The 20,473-nt window shown below is 43.4% G+C and overlaps 1 protein-coding gene across 5 annotated transcripts in view; it reads right to left on the bottom strand.

Annotated features, from left to right (window-relative positions):
- The window catches only part of LOC137528643 (connector enhancer of kinase suppressor of ras 2-like), a 563,792-nt gene that overhangs the window by 52,465 nt on the left and 490,854 nt on the right, over positions 1-20,473 (bottom strand). For all 5 annotated transcript variants that reach the window (XM_068250054.1, XM_068250052.1, XM_068250051.1 and 2 more), the window contains exon 16: positions 8,609-8,657. In XM_068250054.1, the coding sequence (XP_068106155.1) occupies positions 8,609-8,657 (49 nt within the window). The remainder of the gene's footprint in view (positions 1-8,608; positions 8,658-20,473) is intronic.

Raw genomic sequence — 20,473 nt, forward strand, 5'->3', positions numbered from 1 at the left:
TACCACCTCTCTCCACACACCCACCCACCCAAAAATGTTTGGGTCGCTGGTGTCCACTATTGCGGCTAGTGCCGAGGTCTCCATGGTAACATGAAGTGAATCAATCATGTCACATGGGGGAACTGGTCAATCAAGCGATCTACAGATGATGGGCATGGTGGGAGCTGTCCACCACACCCAGTCACAAGTGGCTCACAATTGGACATTGGGTGGGGTCAGCAACACGTAAAAGTGAGTCCTGTACCCACTGCTGTCTCCAGGGTAACAGCGCTGGCCAATCAATAATTAAGAAATGGGTACTGTGAGAGGCTGCCTTCTGTATTCTGTACTATTTGCTGGTGCTGCCCCTGGTCCTTTCATCCCCCACGCCAAGTGCGTGAGACCCGGCCTTCTGTAACTGCCTGCAGCTGCTGCTATGTCATTGGACAAGGTCTGGCTTTTGCTAGTCACACACTGATCACAGATGTTTGGTTAACGGACTGCAACTGCCTGTAGCACAGCACAGGCAGATGCCAGCTGGTACTAAGAGTGCAGTTATCCTGACCCTTTTCATTTGTTTGGACACTTGCAAATAATGCCCTGAAAATAATGCCCACTGCCTGCAGGCCGCCCCTTGTTTATCTGGTGTCCTAGGCCATGGCCTATGTGGCCTTGCCAGAAATCCGGCCATGGCTGCCTGGCAGAAACAGTCAATAGCATGCAAATAATTCAGGCTTGCATGCAAACCATGCAACTTTGGTTAGAAATCGGGCCAATCCCATGCACTCTCCGCCGATTTGGATTGGTCCAGCTTCAAGTGTGTTGAAGACCAATCGCATATCCAGTTTTGGGGAAAATGGTACAGTAATTAACATCCCAGCTCAGGCAAGTGCTTTTTAAAGGACACCTGAAGTGAGAAGGATATGGTGGCTGCCATATTATTTTCCTTTTAAACAATACCAGTTGCCTGGCTACCCTGCTGATCTCTTTGGCTGCAATAGTGTCTTAATCACCTGATTACAGCATGGAACTAATCCAGTCAAACTTCAGTCACTTGTTCTGCTGCATGCTTGTTCAGGGGCTTTGGCTAAAAGTGTTAGAGGCGGAGAATCATCAAGACTGTCAGGAAACTTGCAGGGCTCGAGTCGTTCACACTAGAAGCGTTTTTGGTATTTTTTAAGCGCAGGCGATTTTCAAAATCGTCCAAAAAACGCTTGTGCAGTGATTCTGTATGAGAGAGTTCTCATCTGAGTGGTTAGTTTCCGATATTAATATTGGAGGTGACTAGACCTCTAGGATCTGTATGTCTGTGCAGGCTACAGCGTTATTAATTTATGGGAAATACCTTTGTTAACACATTATACGCTTTTTCCGGTTAGCACTGCACTAGAATACACAACCAGTCATTTGCACTTTAAATTCAAAATAATTTGGTATCCAGTGTATATATATATATAAATGTATCAAGTTTATTCAATAGTGATTAGGCAATTAAAATTGGGATAACAGGAACAGGGAAAGGATATAGGGTAAATAAAATCAATTAAAGATATAGCGGAACTACAAAAACCTCATTGCTGGCCAGCTTACAATATCATCCAACGGACATACGCTTCACACATACTCATGCATGGCATTATTCAGAGATGTAGGTCTGCTGCGATTAATATATTCGCCTTTAGCTCCTCCTTAATGAGGCACTCTTCCTTATTGTGGCACTCTAAGGGATATCAATAGCATATATATATGCAGTCAGACAGTCCAAGGAAGCTAAGCATATTGGCATGTAGTCAGTTAGTGCGTTTAGCTCATGCAAATATTATCTTCTCGTGCTAGCACATTGATAAACAATGTAGTTAGTAGTTAGAAGCAGAGACGCGAGAGACGCGTGAGCGTGAAGTAACAGCGGAGACCCATGGCTCAAATATACCGGGACGCCAGCCTGCCGAGGGTCCGCTAAACCGCCGCTCAGCCGCAACACTTCACTTTTATGTTGAAGCATCGATCAAGCAACCGGTATGAGAGAGGTGCCACGACAATAGACGAGGTGGTGAGATACCTGCGCAACTCTGCAATATAGTAATGTATGAGATGTGGACTGCTTCTACCTACTAACTACATTGTTCATCAATGTGCTGCACTCATGTGCCCTTGTGCCACTGGAGGGTAGTGATTAATGCAGATTAAAAAAAGACTACCTCATACTTTTCAATGCAATAAGTTTTGGACATAACACATTAACCATTTTTTGCGCTTTTCATGCTTTATTAGCCAGCTTGCTGGATTTGCAAAGATGATTTGATCAGAACCATGAATTAATCACCAGGGCCAGACTTAACATTAGGCACTCAAGGCACCAGCCTAGAGGCGCTAGTGTGCTAAGAAGCCACTATCTTGGGTTGGCGAACTTGTGCTTCACCATCCTGGAGCCTTGATGATGTCACCTCTCCAGGGGGAACAGCGAGCTGGGGGGAAGCTTGGTGTAAGTGGAGCAAGTATTTATCTACTTACGTATGTGTTTTTTTTTTTTTTGGGGGGGGGGGGGGAATTAGATGCATCACTAGGGCTGGTGTCACCTGGGGCAGAAACTCCTGGTGTCACCCCCCTCTTACCCCACGCACCTTCAAATAAAGCAATAATACTTTGTGCAGTAATAATGGTCTATACTTACATGACTTACTCCACTCTCCCTTAATCTGAAGCTAGGCATCACCCCCTCTGCTGGTGTCAACTGGTGCGGTCTGCCTCTACCGCACCCCCCTAGTGACGCCACTGAGCGGCACACCAGGGTCCACTATTCTATTCACACTGCGGCATCATTGTGGGCCGGCTGGGATGCGATCGCTGCATTCGCATCATTGTGGGCTGGCTGGGATGCGATGGCTGCATTCGCATCAGTGTGGGCTGGCTGGGATGCGATGGCTGCATTCGCATCAGTGTGGGCTGGCTGGGATGCGATCGCCGCATTCGCATCATTGTGGGCTGGCTGGGATGCGATGGCTGCATTCGCATCATTGTGGGCTGGCTGGGATGCGATCGCTGCATTCGCATCATTGTGGGCTGGCTGGGATGCGATCGCCGCATTCGCATCATTGTGGGCCGGCTGGGATGCGATCGCTGCATTCGCATCATTGTGGGCTGGCTGGGATGCGATCGCCGCATTCGCATCATTGTGGGCTGGCTGGGATGCGATGGCTGCATTCGCATCATTGTGGGCTGGCTGGGATGCGATCGCCGCATTCGCATCATTGTGGGCTGGCTGGGATGCGATGGCTGCATTCGCATCATTGTGGGCTGGCTGGGATGCGATCGCCGCATTCGCATCATTGTGGGCTGGCTGGGATGCGATCGCCGCATTCGCATCATTGTGGGCTGGCTGGGATGCGATCGCCGCATTGGCAGCCTCGTATTTAGCTGAAGCATGGCAATTTGCAGCCCCTCGGATTACTATATCAGGCTGAGAGTCACTTGACTCCGAACAAGTGCTGCAAGTTCTAATGGCAAAAACTAATTATTTTATGTATATTAATATGGTAATCCTCAAACTAATTTAGCATTTTGCAAGTGGGGCTCTCAGTAGGAGGGATAGCTGCCTGTCAGTTTTCAGTTGCCTATTTCAGCATTTTGGGATTACCGGTATATCATATGCATGGCACAATATACTATAATGAGCAAAAATAAATATATAGAGAAAGAGAGAGAGAGACAGAGAGTATAATGTCTTGTCACTGACTGTCCTCAGAGGAGCTCACAATCTAATCCTACCATAGTCATAGTCTAATGTCCTCCCATATTATTATTATGTATTTATATAGCACTGACATCTCCTGCAGCACTTTACAGAGCACATAGTCATGTCACTGACTGTCCCCAGAGGAGCTCACAATCTAATCCTACCATAGTCATAGTCTAATGTCCTCCCATATTATTATTATGTATTTATATAGCACTGACATCTCCTGCAGCACTTTACAGAGCACATAGTCATGTCACTGACTGTCCCCAGAGGAGCTCACAATCTAATCCTACCATAGTCATAGTCTAATGTCCTCCCATATTATTATTATGTATTTATATAGCACTGACATCTCCTGCAGCACTTTACAGAGTACATAGTCATGTCACTGACTGTCCCCAGAGGAGCTCACAATCTAATCCTACCATAGTCATTGTCTAATGTCCTACCATATTATTATTATGTATTTATATAGCACTGACATCTTCTGCAGCACATTACAGAGTACATAGTCATGTCACTGACTGTCCTCAGAGGAGCTCACACTCTAATCCTACCATAGTCATAGTCTAACGTCGTCCCATATTATTATTATGTATTTATATAGCACTGACATCTTCTGCAGCACATTACAGAGTACATAGTCATGTCACAGACTGTCCTCAGAGGAGCTCACACTCTAATCCTACCATAGTCATAGTGTAATGGCCTACCATATTATTATTATGTATTTATATAGCACTGACATCTTCTGCAGCACATTACAGAGTACATAGTCATGTCACTGACTGTCCTCAGAGGGACTCACAATCTAATCCTACCATAGTCATATGTCCTACCATATTATTATTATGTATTTATATAGCACTGACATCTTCTGCAGCATATTACAGAGTGCATAGTCATGTCACTGACTGTCCTCAGAGGAGCTCACAATCTAATCCTACCATAGTCATAGTCTAATGTCCTACCATATTATTATTATGCATTTATATAGCACTGACATCTGCAGCACTTTACAGAGTACATAGTCATGTCACTGACTGTCCTCAGAGGGACTCACAATCTAATCAAACTATAGTCATATCTAAGTCTATGCATGTTTCAAGAAGTGTATATGTGTCCTAGTCTAAGGCCAATTTTTTGGGGAAAGCTATTTAACTTCTCTTTATGTGTCTGGGATGTTGGAGGAAACAGGAGTGCCCGGAGGAAACCCACACAGACATGGGGAGAACATGCAAACTCCGTGCAGATAGTGCCCAGGCTGGGATTTGAACTGGGGATCCAGCGCTGCAAGTTGAGAGGGCTACCACTACGCCACTGTGCTGCTCGTAGGTACACACACACACATACTTACATACATACATATACATACATACACACATACATACATACACACATACATACATACATACACATACATACATACATACACACACACACATACATACACACATACATACATACACACATACATACATACACACATACATACATACACACATACATACATACATACATACATACATACACACATACATACATACATACATACACATACATACATACACACACACACATACATACACACATACATACATACATACACATACATACATACACACACACACATACACACATACATACACACATACATACATACACACATACATACATACACACATACACACACACACATACATACACACATACATACATACACACATACATACATACATACACACATACATACACACATACATACATACACACATACATACATACATACATACATACACACCTATCTCATTCACATTCATCTCACTACAAGGCCTGAGGCCCAGTAGAGTGATTTCAGCTGTGCTTTTGGATCCCGAAAAGTACTACGCTGATGAAAGTAGATTGGTTTGAACTCACAACGATGATTGTGTGATAAGGCCAAATCGCAATCGCGGGCCCTGCTGCATTTCTGGAGCGATTGCGCTCCAATGCAAAAAATACGAGAGCTGCAAAATTGCTTTTGAATCCCTTTTCAAAAAGTATTTTGCAGCCACTTCGTGGGCGATTTCAAGGGCAAAATACAGTTTTTTTTCGTACCAGCTGGGTCTCACTGGGTTAAAGGACAACTGTAGTGAGAGAGATGTGGAGGCTGCCATATTTTTTCCTTTTAAGAGCCTGTACACACTGCTGCGCTTGCGCTGCGTTCTTTTAAAATCGCATGCGATTTTTAAATTGCAAAGCATTCATGAAAAGAGAAAAACGCATCGCACCAGTGTGTACAGGATCTTCACAATTTTCATGATTTTTCAAAAGACCTTGCATTTAAAAAAAGCATGTGATTTTAAAAGCACAACGCAATCGCAGCAGTGTGTACAGGCCCTAAGCAATACCAGTTGCCTGGCTGTCCTGCTGATCCTCTGCTTCTTAAGCTGAGTACACACGTACGAGAACGATCGTTCGAAAACGAACGATAACGACAATCGGACCGATAATCGTGCGTTCCAAATTTTCCAACTATCGTTTTTTTGGACGATTACGACCGTTATCGTTCAATCCGACCGATCCAACCCAGCGGATTTTTTCGAAAGATAATCGTTCAATCGTTGCAGTGTGTACAAAGATCGTCCGATAATGATTATCTGTGGAGTAGTACGCATGTTCTTATTGCCTGTCATAACGTCACTTCCGTTTGCGCACGCATTTTTTTATCGTTCGTCGTTCAGTACTTTATACTTATATCGTTCACGTGTGTACACAATCGTTCATTATGAATGATCTTTTCGGTCTAATTTGAATATCGTGTAAACGTCACGAATCGTTCGTAACGAACGATCTTTATCGGACGTGTATACGAACCTTTATGCTTTTAGCCATAGACCCTGAACAAGTATGCAGTATATCAGGTGTTTCTGACATTATTGTCAGATATGACAAGATTATCTGCATACTTGTTTCTGGTTCGATTCAGACACTACCAGAAAGATCAGCAGGGTTGCCAGGCAACGGGTATTGTTTTATAAAATTGTAATAAATATGGCAGCCTATATACCTCTTACTACAGCTGCCCTTTAATATCCGCCATCTTCTGGCTCTTAGGCCCGCCCTCAGTAGATTGCCACATATGACCCTTTTGTGCAAGGGGGTGGAGCTAAGCACCAGAAGTCGTCAGAAATCAACATTTGGAGACCCTGCAGGTACTTAAAGTGAACCAAAGGGGAGAGTGATATGGAGGCTGCCATATTTATTTCCTTTTACACAATACTAGTTGCCTGGCTGCCCTGATTACCCGGCATCAGTAATGTCTGAGTCACAACCCTGAAACAAGCATGCAGCTGATCTAGTCAGACTTCAGCCAGAGGACCTGATCAGCATGCTTGTTCAGAATCTATGGCTAAAAGTATTAGAGGCAGAGGATCAGCAGGACAGCCAGGCAATCTGCATTGTTTAAAAGGAAATAAATATGTAAGCCTCCATATCCTCTTACCTCCGGTTTCCTTTAAATTTTATTCAGTACAAAATAATAATGAAAACTTCCACAGTGATCGGAAAGCATTGTACAATCGCTGGCAGGAGATTGTACAATGCTTCCAACCGCCGTAGAAAGCGCGTCAGGAAACACAGCACAAAGCGCTTGGGCAATTGCAAGCGCAAAAACGATGTCTTTTAAAGGGAACCCGAGGTAAGAGGGATTTGGCGGCTGCCATATTTATTTCCTTATAAACAATGGCAGTTGCCTGGCAGCCCTGTTGATCTGCCATAAGTAGTGTCTTGGGTCGAAACCCTGGAACAAGCATATGGCTAATCCAGTTAAACCTGAGTCAGCTGAGTCAGATTACCTGATCTACTGCATGCTTGTTCAGGGTCTATAGCTAAAAGTATTAGAGACACAGAATCAGTAGGACTGCCAGGCAACTTGTATTGTTTAACCACTTTTTCCAGTATATCTACATCCTCTGTGACTTCATCTAAGCCACAAGCATTTAGATATAAGTTGTGTAGCTGAAGCACAGCTGTGCACGATTGGGCATTGCTCCTGTGCAAAACCTCCGACACTATCTGCTGCAGCACTAATTGGTGAAAGGAAATATATGTTTCCTGAGCCAATAAGACTGATTTATACTATTAAAAATACTTTTATTTTTTCAGTTCATATTTAAAAATATACACTGTAGCATTATTTCAGAATTAAATTTCCTCACCATAACATATAAACAGAAAAGAATTTAAGTTTTGTGATAAACAGTAGACTTAGCCAAACAAAAAGTGTGTTTTTTATTCACATTAGTGCTATTTATTTTTAAACTGGAAATGGTAAAACTGAGAAATAGTATGTTTTTTCAATATTTTTTCCTATTTCTCCTATTTACATAAATAGAAAACTACATAGAAAAATAAATTGTTTTAAGGAAAAAATGCCATAGGATGAAAGCCTAGACCAGTGATGGCTAACCTTGGCACTCCAGCTGTGACAAAACTACATATCCCATCACGCCTCTGCCTGCCCGAGTTATGCTTAGAGCTGTCAGAGTATTGCAATGCCTCATGGGACTTGTAGTTCCACCACAGCTGGAGTGCCAAGGTTAGCCATCACTGGCCTAGGTAGTCTTGAAAAAAACGATTTATATTTAATTTAGGTGACATAAGTAGGGATAAAGTTATTGCTGATTAAATAGGGACATAGCTAAAATGTCAAAACTGCTGTGGTTTATAAGGGGGAAACAAGGTCTGGATGCAAAGTGGTTAAAAGGAAATAAATATGGCAGCCTCCATATCACTCTCACATCCGGTTCCCTTTAAAACAAAAAACATTGATCTACTAAATACTGTAACGAAAACTAAAGTGCAGACTTTGAAAAGTGTGTATGAAATGAACTCACGTTTCGTGGCTCTTACCTTTTGATCTCTTTTTGGTTTTTACCCTCAGAGATGCGTAGTGGAAGGACTGGAGGAGGAAAGAGGAAGACAATGAGAAGAAGTATGACATAAAACAAAACAAGATGCATTTACTGTCTATAAAAAGACTGAGTATAGTAAACGATCATTTTGTTCATTTAGAGCCGCCTCTCTCAACCTTTTTACCCTGGAGGAACCCTGCAAATAACTTTTGGTTCTCAAGGAACCCCTGCATTTATTTTGCAGGAGGCAACTGCCACTACCCCCCATTGCACTGCCACTCATTATACTGTCTCCTTAAAGAGAACCAGAGATGAAGCAACCTCATGTATTTTACCTTATAAATCAGTGGGAACATGACAGTAAACACCTAATCTGCTCTTTGTTACATTGTTCTCTGTTTAATTTGCCTGTTATCACCTCTAAGATAAGAATCCCGACTAAGCAGTCGGTCTGGCTTTGCTACAGAATAATTATAGCTGAGACTGTGTTCTTTGCTGTCTTCAAGTCCAAGCCTGCCCCCTGCTGGCTTTGCTCAGGAATCATTATAGCTGAGTCATAGCAAAGCCAGAATCAATGCTCAGTCCGGGATTCTTATCTCAGCTAGATAACAGACACTTTTAGCAGTGAGGATGGAACAGAGAGCATGGTAAATGTTTTCTCTAATGTTCCCACTGATTTCTATGGTAAAATACACAAGGGTGCTTCGTCTCTGGTTCACTTTAAAGAGACACTGAAGCGAAAAAAAATATATGATATAATGAATTGGTTGTGTACTATGAATAATTACTAGAAGATTAGCAGCAAAGAAAATATTCTCATATCTTTATTTTCAGGTATATAGTGTTTTTTCTAACATTGCATCATTCTCTAATATGTGCAGATTACACAACACTCAGCATTCAAAATGATTCTTTCAGAGCAGTCTGTGAACTAATGACCTCTCCTCTGGCAGAGAAAAAGTAAAAAATTAACTAACAGTTGAGATAATAAAAGTCAGAGAACAGCCCTCTCCACGACTTTGAAAGTCGTAGAGCTTAATGGCTTTTTTGTATAGAGATAACAACTGGAGTTTCTTAAATCTTCCTGTACTGGAAACAATTAGACTGATGTATCTGATCTTAATGTTTTATTTCCTAGCTGTACTACACATACAAATCATAATATCATAATTTTTTTTTCGCTTCAGTGTCTCTTTAACCAAGTGCTTTTTATTAAAGCGGAATATAACCCTGCATTTCAACTTTGCTCTAAAACATTATTTACAGCATATTATATGCAAAAAGCATTTTTTTTTACTAGACCAGCATTGGAAGGGAGGTTTCAAGGTTTCAAGTTCCGTGGAGAGATATGCAGAAGTTCAGATCGTTACATTCTATTTAGTTAGATGTATCTATTGATAAATGTTACACACTCTTCGGCTGTCCTCCAAGCTCCTTCTCAATCAGAGAGATGAGTCACATTCAACACTTAGGCCTGGAACCCACTGAAATCCGCAAACGCTAAACGCAACCGCTATCGTTTTGTATGAGCGGTTTGCAAGCGGATTCATGCTCGTTTTAGGGTGCGTATTTAAAAAGTGTATTTTATGTGTCAGCGGTTGTGTAGCGATAGCGATTTGTGGTTTAATCCTGATTGGTCCTCTCAATTAATTTTAATTTTGTTACAGTGTGCTGTAACTTCAAAACGCTAGCAAAACCGTTCCGTTTAGGTTTTGATAAGCGATTACGCTAGCGTTTCTATACTTGACATTGAAGCGTTAACGCTCCCAAAATGCTGCATGTTCTGCGTTTGCGTTTTTGGGAAACGCAAACGCTCCTGTGGAAGTTGCCCCATCCATTAACATTAGCTGAGCGTTTTGGCAAAACGCTAGCGTATCACAGCGCTGCCAAAATGCTCACAAAACCGCTCTTGTGGGTTCCAGCCCTTAGATACATTTATGTAAACAAAATGTATCTATTTCAGCTTCGGATGCGTCTGCAGAAATCTCCAGGAACTTTAAAGCCCTGTGTAACCCTTCCAATGCTGGTCTAGTAAAAAAAAAAAATGCTTGTTGCATATAATATACTGTAAATAATGTTTTAGAGCAAAGTTGAAATGTAGGGTTATATTCCGCTTTAATGTGCTCATTATTATTCTGACCCCCAATTTAGTGCTTCTTTTCACAGTACCCTCTATTATAATGTGCTCGATTATACTTACCCCACAATGGGGGAAAATGCCAGGGAACCCCTGCAGAGTCCTCAAGGAACCCTGGTTGAGAAAGCCTGATTTAGACTAAATTGATTTAAAGAGACTCTGTAACAAAATTGTCAGCCTTAATTCTTCTATCCTATAAGTTCCTATACCTGTTCTAATGTGCTCTGGCTTACGGCAGCCTTTCCTAGTTGCACTGTCTCTGTAATATATCTAATCTTCTTTCCTTTGTCAAGCTTTGTCGACCCAGAGAGGAATGCACTGCCTCTGCTGTGATAGGGAGAGGTTATGCATGCCCCCTGCATGCCCCTGCAGGCTCTGTGTGTGTGCGCTTTGTTTATCTTTCACAGACAGGTCTCTGCTCTCAATTTCAGCTTGTCTGAGGGGGAGGAAGCTGCCCATGCTGAGAAACTATGAGAATCCCTGACTGGAGTTCACTATGTAATGAAAACTTGTAGTATACTGTAACATGAGATATATATATATACTAGCCAACCCGCGTCGTAGCATACGCCGCATCTATCTATCTAATAGAGTACGTGCCTCAACCTTGAAGCAAGAAGAAGTAGGCTTTCCATGAGAAAATGTATGCGTGCTCAAACACCAAGTTTAACCCTAGCAAGTCTGGCTTTGCAAATCCGGCCTAATTGGCTATTCATGAGGCAATGCTCATGCAAATATGCATTTGCTTTCGCATGCCAAACTATGCAGAGTCAAAAAACCAATACTGCAAAGTGCTCTCTCGCTGCCTGGGAACCACAGCGGCACCCCAGAGTGGGAGGCTGGGTGGCGCAGCTGCCCCCCCCCCCCCGCAAGCGTGGCCAGCGCTGGGGAGAGCCGTCCGCACCCACCTCCTAATATTAAAAACAGCCACTTACCTTAACGTTAATTGGGTTCTGCTACATGCGCATTAATTTTCTCATGGAAAGCATTTTGTGCAGTTTGCATCCTTTGGAGGCAGGTGGTGGATGGCTTGCTCCGGTGGTGTGAACCCTGGAGTGAGTGCGCCTGTCCTCCCCCCGTCCCCCCCCCTCTGGAGTGCTGTATGTGAGCCAGCCCTGAGCTCTAAAGCTCGGGGTGACCCATGCTTCTCTCCTTTCTCATGTGGTGCCCCCAAATTAATGCGCATGTAGCAGAACGCAATGGACGTTAAGGTAAGTGCCTGTTTTTAATATTGGGAGGTGGGTGCAGACGGCTCTCCCCGGCGCTGGCCAAACTTGGGGGGGGTCGTCCACGCCACCCAGCCTCCCCCTCTGGGGTGCCGCTGTGGTTTCCAGGCAGTGAGAGAGCCTGGGACCCTGCGGTCCCCCCAGTTGTATAAAAAGCGGGGGCATTGGGAATCCTCCCCGTGGCGCTCCTGGAGGCCTGGAGCACACCAAAAACTGCTAGCAGATCCGCAAAATGCTAGCAGATTTTGAAACGCTTTTTCTTATTTTTCTGTAGCATTTCACCTAGCATTTTGCGGTTTTGTAAAGCGTTTTTGGTGTAGTAGATTTCATATATTGTTACAGTAAAGCTGTTACTGAACAGCTTCTGTAACAAAAACACCTGCAAAACCGCTCTGAACTGCCGTTTTTCAGAGCGGTTTGCGTTTTTCCTATACTTAACATTGAGGCAGAAACGCATCCGAAATCCAAAAAAATGCCTCACCTCGGGAGTATGCGTTTCAGCAAAACGCCTCCCGCTCTGGTGTGCACCAGCCCATTGAAATACATTACCCAAGCGTATCCGCAGCCGCAAGTGGATCGCAAAACGCTGCCGAACCGCTCTGGTGTGCACTAAGCCGGATAGTGCTAATGTAGCATGTAGCAGGGTGACTGCTTTGTGGTATTGGTTTGTGCATGCATTTGCATGAGCATTGCCTCATGAATATCCAATTAGGCCAGATTTGCAATGTCAGACTTGCTAGGGTAAGGCCTCTTTTCCATGGACTGTGAATAGGCAGTGAAATGGCTCTCAAACTCTCACAACTGCTCACTGCTGCCTGGTAACTGCTCGCTGCTGCCTGGTAACTGCTCGCTGCTGCCTGGTAACTGCTTGCTGCTGCCTGGTAACTGCTTGCTGCTGCCTGGTAACTGCTTGCTGCTGCCTGGTAACTGCTTGCTGCTGCCTGGTATCTGCTCACTGCTGCCTGGTAACTGCTCGCTGCTGCCTGGTAACTGCTTGTTGCTGCCTGGTATCTGCTCACTGCTGCCTGGTAACTGCTTGCTGCTGCCTGGTAACTGCTTGTTGCTGCCTGGTAACTGCTTGTTGCTGCCTGGTATCTGCTCACTGCTGCCTGGTAACTGCTCGCTGCTGACTGATAACTGCTTGCTGCTGCCTGGTAACTGCTTGTTGCTGCCTGGTAACTGCTTGTTGCTGCCTGGTATCTGCTCACTGCTGCCTGGTAACTGCTTGCTGAGCACACAGCTCAACAGTCCGTGGAAAAGAGGCCTTAAACTTGGTGTTTGATCACGCATAAATTTTCTCATGCAAAGTACTTCTTCTTCTTGTTTGAAGGTTGAGGCACTTAGTCTATTATATATATAGATATATATATATATATATATATATATATATATATATATATACACACAAACATCACTTCCTGGTTAGCGGCCATGTTTTTTGTTTGTAAACACTGCCTAAAACTGGCGTTTAAAAGCCAGGATCACGTAGGTATGTTTTTTTTTGTACAAATCGGACAGTACAGATTCTCTTTAAAATAAACACACAATGTACCTGCAAATGAATATTACATACTTACCTCGCCATCAGTTCCTCTTAAAAGCTCACCATTTTCTTCTTACAATGATCCCTTCCAGTTCTGACAAGATTTTGTCAAAACTGAAATGTATCAGTTGCTGTCTGTTATAACTGAAAGGACAACTGATGTGCAAGGTAACGTCCATGTTTCCCTATGGCTCACATGGGCAATATTACAGTTTAACAGTGTGCTGACCAGGAAGCTGTTATGGGGTAGTGGCCATTTTCAAAATGGAGGTCAGAGAATTCCATTGATCACAGTGGAATAGGTACTTTGTTATCTCTTACAAATGAAATGCTAGGTTAATTGTTTTTGTACTCCAAATTCGCCATAATCTATGACAGTGGTATTGTTACGACTTCTGTACACAAGATATCTGGTGACCACGTTTAGCAGCATATACAAAAGTCTGGACACAAAGATGAAGTAAAACTGTGCTTTGAATGAACTGTGCTATATACATACAAGTGACAGTAATCTCTCCCACAAACACACAACAGATTAGCAAACTATACACAAAATATACAATATCACAATACTCATATAATCGAGGTACAGGATCAGGTAACAGGAGCAATGTCAGAGAACAAGCTAAGGTCATACACAGGCAGATCAGGATTAACAAGTACAGAGCAGACAGAATGAGGTAACAGGAGCAAAGTCAGGGAGCGAGCCAAGGTCATACACGAGAAGATCAGGATGAATGTTTACAGAGCAGAGTATCAGAAAGTGTACCAGGCAACAGAAGCCAAGATAACTGGAGATCTGGCAATCCTGCAATGGGGGTAGCTGTCTTAAATAGGAAATGGTAAACTGCTAGGAGAACACCTGGTGATAAGAGACATGCCCAGAATGTGATACTCCATCTTGTGGTGAAACTGGAAACTGCAGGTAACATAGCAGGGATAGCAGAGCCACCTGTTGGTGACTTGTGATAACACCAGCCGGTGAAGCAGAATGCAAGTGTTCCTGACAGGTATAAGGCTCATGGCCATGCTTAGAGTTTGACCTGTAGACCGGAGCATAACTACAAATCATGAGGCCCTCCAGCAAAACCTAGATGAGGCCCCCCAATGCTCACACTCTCCTTTGCCAACCCCTTTCTCAGCCTGGGGGCCCATCTCACAAGGGTCATAAAGCAAGCGTGGTCATCAGTATCACCACACTGATGACACGTGTAGCCACAAAACACACCTGATCTGAAGTAGAGTCCCCTGTATCAGAGGGAGTGTTGCAGTAGTCCGGGCCCCCATTCAGACCTGGGCCCCCTGCAGACCTCAAGACCTGGGCCCCCTGCAGCTACAGAGGCTTCACCCCTCACATTACGCCCCTGCCTGTAGGTCGCTAAAAAAATAATTTGAAGCAAAGAAAGAGAAAATAAACCATAATGCAGATACCAACTACACGTAACAGAGCATCCTTTATTAAATACTAGCTGATTGCCCGGCGTTTCCCGGGTATGTATTTGGCTGGTGTTGGCTCCACCTACATTTTCTAACCCTAACACACAATTACTCACTGACCAAGTTTGTGAGCTTTGCGGTCTTTGGCATCAATAATTTGCATTGAAATGAAACAAATCTGATTGGCTGTGTGTGGCTCCACCCCCTTTTCTGAATTTGAACCCCAGTCACCCAATGACCAACTGTACCAGGTTTGAGGCTTGTGCCATTAACAGTGCAAGAATGGCAGCAATTACATATTCCCCTTGAAAAGCAATAGGTGAAGTTTGATTGGCTTTTGTAGGCTCCACCCACTTTTCTGAATATTAACCCCAGTCATCCAGTGACCAACTGTGCAAAGTTTGAGAACCCTACCATTAGCAGTGTAAGAATGGCTGCAGTTTACATTTCCCAGTGAAATTTGTGTTTGTCTCCGCCCACTTTTTGGTTATGGGGATAACAAGTATCCTATATGTTATTCCAGGTAATGTACTGTGTGTGTGCCAAATTTCATTCAAATCTGTTCAGCCATTGTTGTGTGATTGGATAACAAACATACAAACATCCGAACTTTTGCATTTATAATATTAATAAAGTGGAATGAAACCCGGCATTTCTACTTTGCTCTAATAGATTATTTACAGCATATCATATACAACCAGCATTTTTTTTACTAGAACAGCATTCAAAGGGTTAAACACAGGCCTTAGAAGCTCCCCTGCAGGGAAAGCTGGACCAATCCAAACTAGATAATGTTATCTTGTGTTTAATTGTATCAAGTCAGGAATGTAAACAAACCCTTCTCTGACACTGCAGAGTGTCCTGAAGACAGTGAGACAATCAGAAAGCATCAGAAAGCATTTCTGCTTACGCTAGAAGATGAATAAAGCAGTTATGAATAAAATGCAAAGTCAGATTTCAGAGCAAAAAAAGTGTACTTTGGGAACGTATAATTTCTAAATGAATAATAATACTTGTGCACAAAAGCAAATATGATAACCGTATGGCATATAAAAAGAAGGAAAACATGTTTTTATTGAATATTATGTCAGGGTTTTATACCGCTTTATTAAGATAAGATGTGCAGGGGCAAACAAAGTTACAATTCTTCAATCTGGAGAAGGTGAGGGCAAAGGCTTTAAACAAGTGCTATGCAAAAATAATATTACATGTATGATAACACGTGAAAAAAATAAGGAGCGTGAAAACACCAGGAAAACCGCATGTTACTGGAAGTCGCTGATAAACTGCTGACAAGGAGGAAACAAAAGGGAAGTCCTAAGAGGTAATGAAAGTGCCACAGAGCAAAAGTTCATACAGGAGTAACCTGCTGGGCAAAATACACAACGGCCAATCCATTCATGAAAGTCATCCAGAATAAGGAAAAACTGTGTGAATTGCAATGGCATCACTTCAGTAAAATCAGCAGTATTCTGCTTTGTGAACAGTTTGTTAGATGTCAATTCACTAATGCTAGCAGGGCCGGTTTAAGCAACAATGGGGCCCCAGGGCAAAATAAACCTGGGGGCCCCCCCAACAGATACCCCGGAACAAAAATCGGCATTAAGGGACCTTTTTTGCAGCTGGTATAGTCAGGGTGTGAAGCCCCAATCGGTCGGAGCTCCACATTCTGGCTGTCCCAGCCTGCATAGGGGGCAAGGGGTTAAAAAGTTTCAGGAGGGGGGACCCCACATAATTTTTTTTTTAAAATTCCCACACTCTAAAGATCAAAAAAAAAAAGGGAAAATAGGAAAAAATGCCAGGGATCTTCATACAGCCATATTGCGGCTGTATAGCGATCCCTGGCTAAAGCGATGCAACTGTGTATGGACCCCCTGGAAACCCCGTCAGGAAATTTATTGCTATTTCTTTTGATGCATGTAAAATTACACTACCGTTAGGTTTGCTACTAAAAGTGACATTTACCACATTTAAAAGTATATTTTTTTCCTTCGAAACGTTAAAATCAATTTTCTCAAAAAGTATAAGATTTTTTTGAATTTTTTTTCCTCCTATTCCCAATGATCTCTTTAACATATCCTGCAAATTTAGGGTTTCTCGCATTTAAGGTGGATTTGCTATTAACCGTTAAAGTCGGCGGGTTTTTAAAGGTGTATTTTTATTCCTTTGAAACTTTAAAATCGATTTTCTCAAAAACTATAAGGTCTTTTGAAAATGTTTTCCTCTTGTAGCCACTGGAGGCCCCTACAGGCTCTGGGGCCCTGGGGCAATTGCCTCCTTTGCCTCTATGGTAGTGCCAGCCCTGAATGATAGGTACACACCATACAATTTGGTGTTAGATAGATGGTTCAATAATTTCCGACATGTCCAATCTTATTTTCGATAGTTTTTCTGATCGATTTCTCATAGAAGTGAATGAAAATAGATAAGAAAAGATAACAGAATTGAATCGGAAATCGATTGGAAATCGAATCGGAAATTGATCGGATGGAAAATCGACAGAAAAAACGCATCGTGTGTACCCCGCATTAGGGCTCTTTCACACTAGAGCCCTTTTCCTGCGTTTTAACCTCCCTGGCGTTAGGATTATTTCAGATTTAGGTTCTAAAAGCCGTGCAATTTTTTCACAAGCTTTTAGACCCTAAAAACAACCCTACAAACAAGTAAAAACTGCATATAACTCACTCAGGCTCGGGGTTACCGCTCTGAGCTGCAGATTTCCGTCCCCAGCCTGACTCAGGATTACTGCTAAGGAGGTTAACGCAAAGTCCAAACTTTGCGTTGACCAAGGTAAAAGGAAAGTCAATAGACTTTCATTTTACCTTTCACACCAGACGCTGCGTTTCGGTGCATTGCGGTTCAACGCACCCAGGATCGTTGAACTGCCGGGAGACAGTGTTATCCCGTCGGGTGTGTAATAGCTACCGCCGCTGATTGCGTCAGAATCCCGACGACACGCCACAGGCCATTCAACGCGTGCAGGAGAACGGCTCCTGCACGCATTGTCTAATGTGAAAGAGCCCTAAGGCCATTACCGCATGGAAACTAAAATCACACACAGGTGAGGTAAATGACCGACTTTTGGGGTAAATACCTCATTAATGTCAAGACAAATAGATTAGAGCATGCGGTAACACAAGTGAGATGTTTGGTAGCTCGGTACAGTCCCATGTAGTACATTACTAATTGAGCGCTCACGCAGTACAGAGTAGACCATCATATAGCAGGGGGAGGTGCGGTTTGGAATGCCTAAGAATACACCTTATCATTGATATAACCCATCTAATCATCCCTTTTCCTTCTGTTTTTCGAGCGCTCACATGTACATACTGTGTTTCCCAGAAAGGAAGACATCCCCTGAAAGTAAGCCCCAGCAGGAATGTAGAGCATGCTCGAAATATAAGCCCTACCCCGAAAGTAAGCCCTAGAGGCAGTAATGGGAAAAAGTCTGGCAACTTGTGTTATTACTGGAGCCGATGGTTTTGCGGGTGGGCCCATGGCTCTGTCATTGGGCAGACACTGCCCTCACTGCTACTCAGCGAGTCCAGTGATTGGCTCAAAAATGGAGCCATGGTCCCACCTATGAAATCATCGGCACCAGCAGAAACACAAGTTGCCGTACTTCTTCCCTATAGGCTGAAGCGTGAGGACACAGTAGCATAGAGAGGATGCAGGGGGGCATCAGAGTACATGGGGGGCAGCGCAGCATGAAGCTGGGGTTAAGAGGAGGATGCAGCAGGACATCGGAGGAGATGAAGGGGGACACAAGAGGACAGGAGTTTAGGGGATAGAGAAGGACACAGGTACCAAGGGGGGCACCAGTACAAGTGAGACACGGGCACAAGAGGTGGATCCAGCAGAGGAAGAGGAGGCACAGTGGGGAAGGCAGGAGGACACCCAGCTCAGGAACTTGCGTGTTCATAGAAATATAAGACATCCCCTGAAATTCCCTTTTAACTGACAAAGGAATAGATTACTGCTTTCTTAGATGTACCTAAAGTGATTCCAAATGGGAATTTGCATGTGAATAGTGTGCATGGTACTGTGATAATACAATTTTAAGCTACTACCAGATATTGATGACGGATGCCTTTTAGATATAGAATCTATTTGGTTCATGTGATTAGTACTTCTGGACATTTGTATTTTTATACTTTTATTCTGTTTTATATGATTTTATGTGATGTAAACACCAATTAAAGTACAATATGTTATACTTAAATACCTTGCGCTACCTGCTCCCTATAACTAAATCTTTACTCCACAGAGGTATTTGGGAAACTCTGTTCTCCAAGTAGCAGCAGGTGAATTGATTTATGCCCTGAGGGGCTCTCCCCAAGCGCCCTCCATAGATTATTATCTATATATCTCCAGCTACCAAAGTCCCTTTGGAGGAGGGGGGGGGGGGGATTTTGTGCTTTGAGCTCCATAGAACTTGCACACTTTTTTAGAGTGTGACTCCACCCGCAGAAGACCAGAAGACTTGAATGAGGATGGGGTTTCCTGCTGCCTCCCTGACACTGGAGTTGCTGGTCTTGCAGCCCACACTTGTGAGTACTTCTCTTTTGACCAATGCATATACCTGGTGCAATAAATTGCTACACTATAAGGGGCTCCTGTGGTCTCTGTGTCTTTGTATTTCTCTGGAAGGGGCCTTCGGACTACTCCACACTCTTGTCTATACTGGTGGGGATTGTCCTCACTCACCGAATAAATGGATTGTTCCTAGCAGAGAAATCGAGCCACTGTGTCTCTCTGATTTGGATGTACCTGTAGGGTCATGGATTGCTATCATCACCTAAGGTGGCTATTAATGATACAATCCCACAGACAATCGTTCATTTCCTTGGTAATCAATCAGCTGTGCCCATTAATGGCCAAATACCCACTAACCAATTTGATTAGATTAATGGAATCGATCCTTTTTTGGTTCAATCTCATGAATATGATTGGATTTTTTTTCGGCCCTTAACGGGCATGAACAATCCTTTTCCATTACGATCAGACGCAATCGTCCATCGGTGAGATTGTATCATTAACAGCTATCTTTAGGGGGTTCTTCCCCAGAATATTTCTTGTCCAATCCTTGCTCCACATTCATGTTTGGACTTCCAGGGTCTCCACCCAGTTCCCACTCATGGATGTTCGTTAAAAGGACAGAAGCGTCACTTTTGCTCTGTGTTGGTTTCACTCAGAGTGGTGCTTACAACTTAAACTAAAAACATTTGGGCGCTGCCAGACGCACTATAACAAGAATTCGTTGTGAACGAAGCACAAAGCGGCGAGAGAGGAAAGCATCTTCTGCGAGCCGAGATAAATATGGAAGATCAGAGCCCGGCCGACGTTTGATGTGTCTCATTACAAGTCTTATCGCAGTCTCGTCCTTCACTCATTACCGACAACAATGAAGCCGAACGCTTAATTACCGATATCGCGCGCTTGTCCAGACTCCTCCAATTACAGCGCCATTCCTCACCACCACATAAGACTGTAAACCCCTCGTGGAGCCACTTCAAGATG

This window comes from Hyperolius riggenbachi, chromosome 8, assembly GCF_040937935.1.
Source record: "Hyperolius riggenbachi isolate aHypRig1 chromosome 8, aHypRig1.pri, whole genome shotgun sequence".
Classification (NCBI taxonomy): Eukaryota; Metazoa; Chordata; class Amphibia; order Anura; family Hyperoliidae; genus Hyperolius; species Hyperolius riggenbachi.